The sequence below is a fragment of the Prionailurus viverrinus genome, chromosome D4, assembly GCF_022837055.1.
Source record: "Prionailurus viverrinus isolate Anna chromosome D4, UM_Priviv_1.0, whole genome shotgun sequence".
Lineage (NCBI taxonomy): Eukaryota > Metazoa > Chordata > Mammalia > Carnivora > Felidae > Prionailurus > Prionailurus viverrinus.
The window spans coordinates 72,930,554-72,945,268 of NC_062573.1; the positions used below are offsets into that span (position 1 = coordinate 72,930,554).

At 42.0% G+C, this 14,715-nt stretch overlaps 1 protein-coding gene across 1 annotated transcript in view; it reads left to right on the forward strand.

Moving 5' to 3' along the window:
- The first annotated feature begins 2,272 nt into the window (after positions 1–2,272).
- The window catches only part of ALDH1A1 (aldehyde dehydrogenase 1 family member A1), a 59,808-nt gene continuing 47,365 nt past the window's right edge, over positions 2,273–14,715 (forward strand). The window contains exon 1 of the mRNA XM_047830658.1: positions 2,273–2,408. Coding sequence (XP_047686614.1) covers positions 2,343–2,408 — 66 coding nt within the window. The 5' untranslated portion in view covers positions 2,273–2,342. The remainder of the gene's footprint in view (positions 2,409–14,715) is intronic.

Below are 14,715 nucleotides of genomic sequence, written 5' to 3' on the forward strand. Positions count from 1 at the left end.
AAAATAAAAATGCACACCCCCTGAGTTCAGTCTTAAAGTGGGTCTCCCCTGTGCTCTCACCAAAGCCGTGTGCGGTGTGTGAAGGAGGGAAGTGGTCTGATAAAGCCTTCCATCCATGCAACCATTCCCAGGAATACACTATTCCACAAGGCAAGCTCTCAGGACAGGACGATGCTTCCTTCAAAAGTAGAGATCACAGGCCCTGTGGTTTCTGGGCAGAAAAACAAAATTTGCCCTTCAAGTAAGATTAAAGTTGGAGAGTTCCTGATACTATAATCACGGGTGCTTCACCCATGAAAAGATACTTGGTAAATATTTGTTGAAATTAAATGGGCAGGTGTGGTAACCTGTTTCCAAAGCTGTTCTTTTTACCTACCTTCAGTAATGTCTGCTGTGAAGGGAAATCTTCTTATGTAATTATTCAGTGAAATAAAATCAAGGATGAGCATGGAACCAGTGAGCTGACACGACCCGTGTGTTGGACAGCAGGTGAACCAGTGTTTGCATCCACAGACCACTGCAAAGCTGGAAACAGAAAGACAGCAGCAAAACACAGCTGTCTGGGCATGGCCGGAGCACCGCTCTGCAAGTTATATAATAGCTGTTGTATAATTGTGCATTTAACTCAAAACACATTTTTAAAAGACAAAACCATTAGATTTTCCAAAAAGAGAGCAAGAGAAAGAGGCAGGGACAGAGACAAAGAGAAAAATAGTGAAATAACACAGAAGTTTCTATCTGGCCTTCAAGCACGTGGTGCGACAGGCATGGTCCTTGGAGATGGTGGTTTTAGAAATTGAGGGCTGGCCCATGAGCCCGATCTGGCCTGCCTCCTGTTCTTGTAAATAAAATTTTTTTGGAAAACACCTATACCCATTAATGTATCTATTGTCTATAGTTTCTTGCATGTAGAGTCGAGTAAGTTACAACAGAAACCATCTGGGCCAGAGAAGCAGAAAACATTTTCTGTCTCTTTAAGAGAAAATGTTTGCTGACCCTATCTTAGATGAGTAAAAGGGCTAATAACTGTAAGTGTGCGTGAGGGTGACTATTCACTTAGGGAACCCAACTGGGAAATGAAATTCTGGTCTTGCACTTGTTGGATCTGTGATCTTAAGCAAGCTACTTGCTCTCTCCCTATCTGTAAAATGGGGAACCAAGCAAGAATGGAAAGAGAAAGTAAGGCTCCTGTGCCTGATTTGGAGCAACTATTTAATAAGCCTACGTTTCCCTACCTAAATCCCATATTTGGGAGAGCTGGCAATTTTTCCTGGAAAAAGAAATTGTCATTCTCAACTCTCAATAATCAGAATTAAGAGTATCCGTGGTTTTCCATCGTGTTCCTATTGTAACTTTTGCTTGAGCTTCAATACAATGAAGTCTTGTGTTTAAAATGGGACGAGTGCAGTTAATTTTTTTTTTAATGTTCCCAGACTGAAACATTCATTCTAAGAAATTGAACGACTTAGGGTCCTGTTTGAGTCCACTTTTTTGTACAACTGCCCGTATCAATCACTGATAAACACAGCCAACTTCCAAAACCAAGGGTTACTTTCATTTTAGATGGTTGTGACAGATGCTATTGCCATCTTGCTATACGGGTGACTGTGTGTGACAGTGTACTCGGAGATCTGTAAAAATCCTGCTGACCTTTCTGTTCTCCTATATAACAAAGATAACTCGGAGCTCCTGCAATCACAGTAGGTCTGCTTACCCAGCACCAAGAATACACTCGATTGGTAGGATCTTTTAAACCTGACTCGAGGTAGGGTCTGTATGGAGGGACTTTCTTCCCACTCTGCTTTTCTGGCGCATGGACTGATTGGCTGACAGCATTGTCCTGAGGCCACCTGGCCAGGGACCTCCCCTCACCAGCTTCTTCTGAGAACAAGTGCCCTCTGAGACTCTTTTTCAATCCTCAAATTCTCTGATTCCAAGTCTGTCAGAGAACGGAAAGTTTCACAGTAGCATAAAAAAGCATGAAAAGCCAAAAAAATAATAACTGGCCTCAGTGGCCAGAGCAGCTGCACCGCATATCCTTATCACAGGTTTCGGCTTTGTCAATTAATTCGTCTGCAAATAGTGCCCTGTCTCCAGATGTAGTTTCAATGCTGGAGCACTGGTTTCTTAAGGATTTAAGTTTAAAGTCAAGGGCTTCCTGCCCTAGGTGTTACAAATAAGTAGTGTCGTTTTCTTTTTGCTCTGAGTTTGTTCATCCAATCATATTCCAGTATGCAAATAAACCTTAGCCCGTGCAGATAAAAAGGAACAAATAAAGCCAAGGGCTCTATCAGAACCAAATCGCTGAGCCTGTCACCTGTGTTCCAGCAGCCGAACCAGAAATGTCGTCTTCAGGCACGCCAGACTTACCTGTCCCACTCACCAATTTGACATATAAATATACTAAGGTTAGTACAATTTATATTTGCTGCTTTGCTTCAGGTTGCTAAAAACTACATGTGTGGAAAGCATAAAAGGTCAATGTAAGTAAACCTTGTGTAAAGAGCCCTTTGCAAATACAAAAATAAAAGGCTTGCAAAATGCAGGTTTGGGTTTGGTATCTTGATCAAATAATGACTTCTAGATCGTACCAGGCAACTTTTCCTAAATTTATTTCTTAAAATATTTCTAAGTGAAAGGAATTCTCTTCTGTGTGAAAGGTTCTTGCACCAGGGTTCAGTAGACTTTACTAAGCAGTTCTATTAACTTCAGTGTAACCCAGCATGCATGATAAGAGAGGCCAATACTTACTAGAGAAACTTACTGGAAAGAGCCAAACAAATAGGAAATGATCTTTTTTTTTTTTTTTAGGAAATGATCCTTTTTTTTTTAAAGGAGAAAACGCACGCTGAAGTAAATGGTTTTTCTATATGTTTAATGAGTGCCAAAATCAAAGGACACACGTCTGATAATTGGAGGAAAGCTCCTGTTTCAAAAACTCCAAATAGACTTGCATTATTTAGCATATCTAGGGAAAGAAAGCATTCTTATTTCTTTCTTCGGCCAAGTTTGTTGCCATTGGAGCAGATGCATAATTGTTAACTGATAAATATTTAGAGAAACCAGAGCAGGAGCCAGACCTGGACTTAAAAATCCACAGCTAGGAAGAACGAGGAAATGGATCCTGTTTGAGTTGTTCAAAAGTATCTCAGAACTTTGCCTGTTTCACCCTGTTATATGCCTGCTTTCCTGTGAGAGTCTAGAACTCCCAAGCGAACAGATAAAACGGGCAAACAAACCAATCTGAACAAAATCACTTAAAATTGGCTTTATGGTACACTACGCACAGCAAGCGAAGAGAGGCACCGTTTCCAACTTAGGGAGAGCCATTTTGCTTTCTGAATTAGCCAATGAAAGATCAAGAGCAATATAACTTAATGATAAAGCAAAAGCCCCACTATTATTTATTTCTTCCCTTACTTGTAACCAGGGATGGTTTTGAAATCCTAAGGTCGGTTACATTTTCATTTTCATAAGCACAACAAATGAGGAAGTTGCTCAGCTGACTGATTCTTTTCCTTAGGAAAGTATCTGCCGAGATCAGATTGTGCCTTTAACATGGTGATCAGCAGCTAGAAAATGTGTTGAGGTGTTATTTTTTATGATGTTTTATTCAAAAGGAAAACATGTTTTGAATTTAATTTTATTCCAAATGCGAACATGGAAAAAGGGGGTGAGTCCATACCCTCTAACAATTTGCACTTGGGAAAGGTGTGCCCAAACGATGACAAGACTTCAGTCTTCCGAGCTTCCTTACTCCAAATTGGTCATTCACAAAACATTCAATCTAAAGCAGGCACATTAAGAAATGCATTTCATAAATGTCAAAATCATTGGCAATGACTAAAAATTATCTTACTACTATTATTACAGGGTCTTTTTTCCCCCTATGATATACTTGGGAAGATATTTTCATAGTTCCAGAATGTCACATTTTAAAAAAATGGTGGAGCGCCTGGGTGGCTCAGTCGGTTGGGCATCCAACTTCAGCTCAGGTCATGATCTCACAGTCTGTGAGTTCGAGCCCCACATCAGGCTCTGTGCTGGCAGCTCGGAGCCTGGAGCCTGCTTCAGATTCTGTGTCTCCTTCTCTCTCTGCCCCTCCCCCTGCTCGTGCTCTGTCTCTCTCTCTCTCTCAAAAATAAATAAACATTTAAAAAAATTAAAAAACTGCTTTGCAGAAGTTTGCGATCTTCTTTGTTATGTGTATCTTGAGGAAGCTCTAAAGTGAAATATTCTTTCTACTGCATTAAGCTTCATTTAGTAGCTGTGAACTGAGCATGTAAAAAACAGTAGTGGATAAATGAAATGGACCTTAAAAATCTAGCATGCAAACACAGATCTGACGACCCTTTAACACAGAGAGATGTTTTTTAAGATTGGAATCTCCTGTTCACTTCAAAGCCGGTAGAGGAGAACACCCCTCCAAGGAAAATGAGAGCCCTGAGTGTTCAAAAGAAGGTACAATTCAAAGAGCAGCCATTTGTTCTTGTTTTTAAGAACTTTTCTGGGTAGAAATACCCAATGCAAGGGAGTGAATTTTGATTGCTCACACATCTTCTCTATAAATCTGTTCTGCTCAGATAGCATTTTATTGTCTGATTTATTAGTTACAGCGTTTTTACACTTGGGAGGACACCAGTTATGTATGTAATTAAATCTAAATGGGTGAGCTTTTCAAATGCCTTTGCATTCGCTTTTTACTGTGCCCCACTGAAGAATCGTATTGAATTTGCACTTGCAGGAGGAGTTGGAAAAATGATGGTTATTCACTAAGTTGCCTGATTGCAAATCATGGAAGGAGACATTTTATAGTGTGTGTGGAATTACCTTCAATGGCCAGCCCTTAAACTCTGTTATCTGTCTCTTACTATGTTAATGTCTTTCTCTATTGTCACCAGAAATATCTCGATCACTGGGGCAAGGTGGAGAGGAGGGACAGACAGCAGGGTTGAGTAACAAAAAAGTGATCGCAGCTCCCCATTCTCAAGTTTGAGACTGCTTTTCACCCAAACCAAAGAAGTCAGTGTTGCATATCTTTTATGACTTATTCTCTAGTACAGTCTGATTATGTTTTTATTGTTGTTGGGGTGGGTAAAACAGAGGTCAGCGTTAAGAAGTTGTTTTAAAAAGATACAAACATTTTTAGAATTTAAAACCTTAATAACATCATTATGAATCCACATAAACTCGGATTCCATTCTTAACCTGATTTTTCCCTTTTGCAATTGTAAATGAATCCCATATCTACCAGCTCATCCGTTTTACTGAGGCTTTAAATGAAGATCTTCTTCGACACTTATGTGATTGTTGGGCAAACTACATTGCCTCCCTCTGCCTCGGTTTCCTTCTGTGTAAAATGGTAATAATAAAGGTCCCAATTTCCTAAGGGGGATAAAAGCATTAAATGAGTTGAAAGCATATAAAGCGTTTGAAATAGTGCCTGGCACATGGGAAGTGATTGATTAACATTGGCTATCCCAGTCCTATTTATTTTTCTGCATTCTTTCCAATTTTCCAGAATCTTCTTTTACTCAGCCTTTCCAAGACCTCAGCCTTTCCAAGCCTTTCCAAGACCTATCACATTAGTGCAAAGTTCCCAGGGTTTATCCACTATTTCAGGGATCAAAACTTTTCTCTTACAGGATTCAGTACCTTTGTTTTCCATTCTCACTTTGCAACATTGTTGTTTTACCTTAAAAAAAAAAGAGAGAGAGAGGGAGAGAGAGACAGAGAGACAGAGAGAAATAGAAAATTCAAGAAGATAAGCTTTCTCGGATGGGATTCAAACCCCAAAATGTTTACCTTAACTCACTGAACAATAAGATGTTCATACCAGAAAAGATGTTCATCTGCTAATGACATTTCATACACTTACAGACACAGGCGCTTACACGCAGAAAATAGTTGTAGCTAAAATTCATTGTGTTTACTCTGTACTAATGACTGACTAAGTTATTTGCATTGATTCTATTTACTTCTTAGGATAACCCTAGGAGGAGGTTCTTTTTCTTGTTTTTTAGATGAGGAGACGGAGGACCAGAGTGGCCAAGAAACTTGCCTTAAATCATACAGCTAGAGGGGCGCCTGGGTGGGTCGGTCAGTTAAGCGTCCAACTCTTGATTTTCACTCAGGTCATGATCTCATGGTCCTGCGATGGAGCCTCATGTCAGGCTCTGCTGACATAGAGGAACCTGCTTGGGATTCTCTCTCTGTGTCTTTCTCTGCCCCTCCCCCGCTCATTCTCTCTCTCTCTCTCTTTCTTTCACAAAATAAATAAACATTAAAAAAAAAAAACATACAGCTGGAAAGTGACACAGCTAGACTTTGAATGGGACAAGCCCTCACACCAAGTGTCTTGTCTAAGATCCAGACCATTACTTGGGAACATGGAGTTGCTGGATTATTCTGTCCTTTATTCTGACTCTCATTTGTCCATTCCTGATTACTGGAGGGGACCTGACCATGAGCCTTTCCAGCTGCTGCTCAGCTGTTCCCAGGCCAACAGGAGGAAGTTGGCGGCCAACTGAGGAAAAAAAAAAAGGAGAACAATAGGGAAGCTTGGAAGCAAACAGACATTCTGCTTTGATTGAAAAGGTGGGGTTTGGGCTGGGAGAGGCTGTGATGCAGAGGATTTAGAAAGAGGTGTGCAATGTCCATGGGAACTATGTGTCTTCAACTCCTATGGAATCACTTTTGTTTGGAGTAAGAGATGACCTTCCTAGATTTCTGGTATCATCGCATAACACATCGGAGTTAAAGATACTTTTTGGTAGAGAAGAGTTGTGAATCACTGCACACTAGGGGCCACGGGCCAGTATCTCCTCTTTAAATTCTTACAGCAAACAAATTCAGGCTGCGTGCATTTCCAGCTACCCCATTCTCTTCCCTCCTCCCATTTTCCCTTCTGTTTATTTAACAAGTCACTGAATTACCACTCTGTGCTTGGTCGGATGTATAAGGAGGCTAATAGGGTTCTTGCCTTAGGGAGCTTATGTTCTTGGAGGGTGTGGGGAAGAAAACAAGCCAGTCAGTGAATAGTTTCATCATAAATTTTGATAAATGCTAAAGAGGACAACTGACGGGAAGAGCTTGCTTTTGATGAGCTGTTCGGGAAGGTCTCTTTAAGAAAGGGACATTTAAGGTGAGCCTGATTGATGCAGAGCATAAAGTGTCCTTGGAGACCTGGGGGTGGGGGTGGGGGTAGGGGGTGGGGGGGAGAACAAGGAACCGGAGGTGAGGGCAGGTGCAAAGTCCTTTACAGGGAAGAGCCTGCTGTGTTCAAAGATCTATCAAAAAGCTAACAGGGCTGTAGTAAAGGGAGGCAGAGAATAGAGCAGGTGAGGCTGGAGGAGGAGGCTGTGGCCAGACCGCCTGACGGATTTTGTAGGAGACCACGGAGGGCTGCTTCAAACAGAACGGGACTCAAGTTCAAGACAAAGCTGATTGTGCGGAGGCACTGCTTTCACTTGGGAAATGTTGCTAACTCCCTTCTGATTGAGGCAATATTCTGTTTGCTTTTGGCTTGCAAGCAGTTGAACAAATAGCTGGGTGGCTGCAAGGGACGGTGGCTTAACAAGATAAACGCGGCTTCGATTTCCAGCTCTTCTACTTATTTCATGCTATGACCTTGGCCAGGCTTCTAATCTCCTTGAGTTTCAGTTACCCTGTCTGTAAATTGGGAATAATAATAACTACCTTGGAAAGTGGCCGTGAGAATTAAGTGAGGGAATTTGTGGAAAACGCCTGGCACTTATTAGCTTCTTGGTCCAGGCTCTCTTTAACCCTCTCCTTTCCAAGATGACTCTTGCAATTCTCTAGGGATTCTATTCCTGATGGACATGGAATGAATTCTTGCAACGCCTGCCATAGTTTAAAAATGCTTACATCTACTCCTCTCATTTGAGGCTCCTAAGTAACCCGTGGGAGGGAGTTAGAACATGTTACTAGTGTCCCATTTTAAAGCTGAGGGAACTGGAGTGCAGACATCTTCAGTGATTTGCTCAAGGTCACACGGCCCTCAGGAGGCACGGACGGAATGAACTGGATTTCGAAGCTTCTCATTTCAGATCTGATACTTTTCCACACGATACCATTTCCCCCTATATAGTAGCCAGGGTCCCACTTGCATCCTCCTGGATGGTCTCTAACAAGTGCTTTCAGACCCATTGCTTCATTTGTATTGTGCCTTCCTCACTCTGATTGAGAGAGTGGACATTTGGATGATGAAAGAAGAGGTATGATTTGGGCACTAGATCCCCAGACAGGTGGACCAACAAGAGAGAAGTCACTCTAGGGTAGTGCTTCTCGAATTTGACTATGCAGGTGATTCAGGGAGGATTCTTGCTGAAATGTAACTTCTGATTCTGCAGTGAGGTCTGAGATTCTGCATTTCTTTTTTTTTTTTTAATTTATTTTTGAGAAAAAGAGAGACAGAGCACGAGTGGGGGAGGGTCTGAGACAGAGGCAGACACAGAATCTGAAGCAGGCTCCAGGCTCTACACTATCAAAATGGAGCCCGACGCGGGACTCAAACTCACAAACCGTGAGATGGTGACCTGAGCCAAAGTCAGATGCTTAACCAACCGAGCCCCCCAGACGCCCTTCAGATTCTGCATGTCTAACAGACCTCCACATTTTGCTGATGTCACTCAAAGTGTGGCCACTTGACCAACAGTAATGGCCTAATAGTTTTGGGTCAACCTCATAATTTTACCTGTAATGACCATCACCTAGTTGCTTAGGGACCTGACTTTCTCTTTCTCTCAGACACTTACATGTAGCCAGCTCAGAATCACTGACCTTCCCCCTTCAGAAAGTGCCTGAGTCCAACAGGAGCCAGGTGGTGGCCACGAACCCATGGTGGAACCAACATTGATTTTGCTCCCGGGAGGTAACCATTCAGTACAAATGCAATGTTTTAGCTCATCTCTGAGGACTACTGTCTTGGCAAATCATTTCATTCTCAGGCACCTGCCTGCTTCAAGAAACCTAATCAGCAGCAATCCTAAAGTGAATAACGCATGCTCTAAGGGATAGTTTGAGCCCAGTTTCACGAGGAGTCTCACTACTTCAAGTGTTCACGTGATTTCTTTAAACTGGACTTCACCTACTAGATTTGTCAATACCTTCTTGCCAGAATGAGAGGGCTGTGTGAGAAGACTCTTAGGGATTATGGGAAAAAGCTCCTTTGCAGAGGAACCCAAAGTTAAGGTCATGCCTCCGATGTGGCATGAGTAATCTGTGGGCTGATGTAATACAGATACATATCTGAAACCTCATGGGAAAACAGGCATTGATAAAATGGTGATACCTTTCTCTCAAAGCAGCAGTCACCTGGCTTGTGGTGGTGTTACTGATGGTGGCAGTTTGGGTTTTCATGATGCTGGTATAATTATGGCCAAATCCCTCACCCATTTACCAGGTTTAAGTAGCAACATAGAGCCATGTTCAAAAGAACACGGGCAATGGTTGCTTCACAAGTCAAGCCACTGCTAAAATATCAGAGGAGCGGATATTTGTGTGAACCCTGATGCCATAAACATATATTTTGAGCACGTCTGTGTATCAAAATCTCCCCCACACAGACACTGTTTGCAAGGGATGTAAATTGTTGCTAATATTTGGTTTTCTGATCACATGCTGTAATCTCTCTACCTGATGACTGTATTGTAATGCTGAAATCGTTAACGAAAATTTGTTTCCTGGGAACCTATCTGCACAAATATCACAGACGTCAAAACTTTGCCTGAACAACTACCAACTCCCCCCTCCATCCAGGTCCTATCATGGGACTCTTTCCACTGCTCTCCTGATCCTTGAAATTGAAACAAGGCAAACAACACATAACTGAACTGCGCTCTGTGTCTGGCACTCTCTTTGGAAGGGAGAAGGCTCCCATGCAAGCAATTGTATTGTTGAACCTTAATATCGTGAAATATACAGAGAAAAAAAGGACGAACTTTCTGGTGCTTCTGCATCTCACCTCTTTGATACGGTGTATGCGTGATGTGCAGAGGTCATTGATGAGTACTTTTGTCACCTGTGGGACGTAGGGAAGTTGTGGTTCGAAACAGACATGCCTTCTGATCTTTTCCTTTCCTGAGTTGAAAAAGCTGAAGGGCTTTTTCAAACAAGAGTAAAAGAGTATACATTCGTGTTACTGAAGTCAGACTATAATATAAAGCAGAAACGAAAGGAAAATTTTCTTTCTCCTCCAATTGTTTTGGTCACTCCCATTGTTTTCATTCCTCTGACTACAGTTAAATATTTTCCTCCCTTCTGTTATTTCCTCCTTAATTTCCTTTTAGATTTTTTTTTCTTTTTCTTTTTTCTTTTTTTTTTTTTTTTTTTTTTTTTTTTACTTTCAGTCTCAACATTTTGCTTTGCTGCCTCAGGGTTTGGGGTGAAAGTAGTTGCCAGAGATGTAGCTTTGATTCTTTTATTTATTTTTTATTTTTTATTTTTTTAAATTTTTTTTCAACGTTTTTTATTTATTTTTGGGACAGAGAGAGACAGAGCATGAATGGGGGAGGGGCAGAGAGAGAGGGAGACACAGAATCGGAAACAGGCTCCAGGCTCTGAGCCATCAGCCCAGAGCCTGATGCGGGGCTCGAACTCACGGACCGCGAGATCGTGACCTGGCTGAAGTCGGACGCTTAACCGACTGCGCCACCCAGGCGCCCCATGATTCTTTTAAATGTTTAACACCTCCGCCTGACTTTTGTTCAGCCTCTCCTATTATTCATGCCCCATCTTAATATCCCCCCTCCCCCTCCAAAGTCTTTGGTACTTTTGTAGGTGCCTAATGCTGAGAAGAGTTTGCACATTTACAGCATATACCCCTTCCTGTACATTTACCCATCGCTCCACATGCTGTGACCCAGGTTCTCAGTTTTGGAAATGCACACAGGGGACATAAGATGAGGAATTCCGTTACCCTCCCTCACCCTTGGTGTATCGCAAAAGAAATTCTCTGTGCATTGAAAATGTGAGCTATTAACATCCCTCTGCCACTGAGAAAGCGCTGGCTTCCCTTAGAGGATCTAAAGCCACTGCTGTAGCCCCAAAGAGGTGATGTGACCTTAGGGCACCTTAGATATCTATTGGAGGGAGTCAGGGCCTCTCTCCCCTTTAAGCCAACAGGTTCCAAAATGTTCTATCAACAGGAAAGGCTAATAGGTTTCATTTTGCCTATTAGTCAAATTCGGCTTGATCCAAGCCAGAAATATTTTGAGGAAAGGGCTTATTTATTTAGAATTGTAACTTTATGCCAAACACATTAAGACATAATTTTTACCCTGGAAAGCCCTTTTTTTTTTTTCCTCAAAATTATGATGTATTCTTGGGCACTAAACTGCATTCAGGAAATGGCCACTTCTTTTTAAAATCAAAGGTCATGAGGCATCCCTTAAAGGCTGACATATCTAAAATTTAAAAAGTAAAAATCAATTTTTAAGTTTCCTCCACATTCCCATTGATTGTTTCCCCAAATGAGAAGCACTTGATGTCTAACAGCATGCATAGGAGTCTCTAATTCCCAATCAATATTGTGAACTTTAAGCTGAGGTCTAGTTACATATATTATTCACAAGTATCCTGCGTCCCAAACTCATAATTAGCATGTAGTTAATACAACAGTTAAATAGAACCCAAGATTTTTTCTTTTATACGATGATCCCTTTCCCCCCAAAACTTGCTGAAGGCAAACAGCAAATGGAAAATGAGGTGGTCACCATGATAGATCATTTCCACGGGCCTGAAATAGGTTTCATGATTATTATACCAAACATCCGTTAGCCTACACGGCTTCACATAACCATTTTATACAACAGAAAAGATGATTATTCACAAACATTTGGTCACACGGTTAGCTGGAAGGCAGATGTCAAATGTAAAACCCACAAAAGTAAAGCAGAAAGAAAAAGGTCATTAAGGTAGTTCTTGCCCAAAAACCTCTCCATGGTTGAGGAGAAGAAAATGAAGGGAGGGTACCTGGCCTTTACAGCCACCTTGGTCATCTCATTAATATAGGCTGGGCTCTGTTTGTTTGCCGAAAGGCCCCTGTTTGGGGGAGGACGCATATATCTCGTAATCCGAAGACTGTATTGCTATCTCAGTATACTCTCCAGCCTTATGGACGCATGCCTGGAATGTTAAAAATTGTCTCCCAGCTAATCTCCTGGGACTCTGGCTGCTCTGCTTCAATCCATGTTGGTACATTGACATCAGCATTCCTAAAACACCCATTTGATCCTGTCGTGCCCTTATTACATCCGGAACAGAGTCCAACCTTCTCACTCTACAGACCAGATCAAGATTCACTACAATCTGGCGTCCTTTTCATCATCGAAATTTATCTATGACTTGTTTCCACAAATTCTCTGCCTGTGTCCCGTGACCTCTTCCCTGTGTTACACGTGTCCAGAGGCTGGTTCCTTCCTTTGCTCTTGTTCCCCTTCTTTCCACCAATCCGATCCTATCCTTCAGGGATGCATTCTTCTGGCCCATTTCCTACCCTTTCGTGAGTTCCGCTCTGCAATTTACTGACTAAAGCACTGCTCTGGTCTTTACCCTACAACCTTCCATTTTTTACTGGCTGATCCTGATGGGAATACATGCTCTTCTTTGAATTTTTTTTTCAACGTTTTTATTTATTTTTGGGACAGAGAGAGAGCATGAACGGGGGAGGGGCAGAGAGAGAGGGAGACACAGAATCGGAAACAGGCTCCAGGCTCTGAGCCATCAGCCCAGAGCCTGACGCGGGGCTCGAACTCACGGACCCCGAGATCGTGACCTGGCTGAAGTCGGACGCTTAACCGACTGCGCCACCCAGGCGCCCCACATGCTCTTCTTTGATTACAAGCCCCTTGAAGGCAGGGGCTCACTCTCTCATGCTTTCCCATGGTACCTTCCAGGTGCCTCAGGTATTTACTCACTATTTGGAAGAACATAAGTAATTTAATAGCAGGATATGAAAGGCTAGTTGAGGAAAGAGGGGAAAAGAATGTCAAGTCCAATTGGACCAACTAGTGAAATCATCACGAGGAGATGATACTTTAAGTGAGACTTGAAGTATGAGTAGAAGAAAACAGTGAAACTTCAGCCTGAGGAACAGCATGAATAAATAAAGGAACAGCATGCAGCAGAAGGGCATGGTGTTTGAGATAGTAAAATGAAACTAAAATACAGGGTAAACTGAGGAAAAAAATAAAAAGTTGGAAAAGCATATTGGGGCTATTTATGGTTAGGAGAAGCATATCTGGAAAACCTAGAAGAACCACCTAAGTGTCCCAAGGAGTGGCCAAAATGTGAATTGGGTTGGTTTAGGAAGATTATGATAAGGGGGGGGGGGGGAGATTATATTCTAATGAGGCAGAGGTGGGGGGCAGGAAGAACAAGCCATCTTTTTATGATAGTATAAGACAAAGTGATACCAAAGGATGACTAGGAATTGTGTGTGTCATTAACAGGAGAGGAAAAATGTGTATGTGTGTGTGTGTGTGTGTGTGTGTGTGTGTGTGCCTGTGAGAGAGAGAGAGAGAAGAAGAGAGAGAGAGAGAGAATGTGTAAACAGCATAAAGCTAGGGATGACAGTGAGACGAATCTGGGACACATTGTTTAAGATGTTTCCCAGCCATCCTTTGGGAAGAAAAATACAAGAAAGTAAGGACTAGGGATGCATAAAGGAAAATACTCTTTAAAAGTAATTACAAGATTCTCTAAAATGTGTTCATGAGGGCTAGAATGCTGATGCACTCATTGGGCAAGTCAGTAACTTTTTAATTCTTTTTTTAAATGTTTATTTATATTTGAGAGAGAGATAGCACGTGTGTGTGAGCAGGGGAGGGGCAGAGAGGGAGAGGGGACAGAGGATCCCAGGGGGGCTCTGCGCTGACAACAGAGAACCAGATTCAGGGCTTGAACTCACGAGGGGCTCAAACTCACAAACCGGGAGATCATGACTTGAGACAAAGTCAGAGGCTTAACTGATTGAGCCACCCGAGTGCCCCAGGGCAAGCCAGTATTGAATTTTTCCTTCTTCGAGGTGAACTCAGATGACATCATGTTTTTCATGAAGGACATTATCTGCGTGCCATTACCCTTTCCCATACCTCCATGGCTCTGTCCTTGAACCTCTAGTCTCATCAGAACTGCTATGCACCCCCTCCCCCTTTATTTATTCATGCACATTTTTTCCCTGTCAATTCCAGGCTAGCACTACAGTTTTTTGAGCTCCTCTAAACACCTGGGCTGATGCTGTTTTGACATACAAATAATTGTGATGGTGTGAATAGGCAGATAAGAAAGATCATCCTTCCCTTTGTTTTTTTTTTTCCAGCAAATCACAAATATCATAGTGTGCTCATGTGCAGAATATTATTGGTCTTACCCATGTGTAGCTACTGGATTGTTGGTCTTTTGATTCAATTTTAAGTTATTTATTCAAGAATCTTTGATGGACCTTAAAAATCACCTGAAGGCTGAGATTGTATTGGACTGTGTGGATAAACCAGAAAACCAGACCAACATAGTTCTCGACCTTATCTTACAAAGCTTACAGCCTAGGAGAGAGGGGAGACATTTAAAAATGACTTTTCAAAAAAGTGACAAGTTTTACGATGGAAGTTTAGGAGACCAGGGAAACAGTTTTGAGATCAGGCTGTCTAAGTAATCTTGTCAATTACAGAATATAGAATTAATTGTACTTAAGCA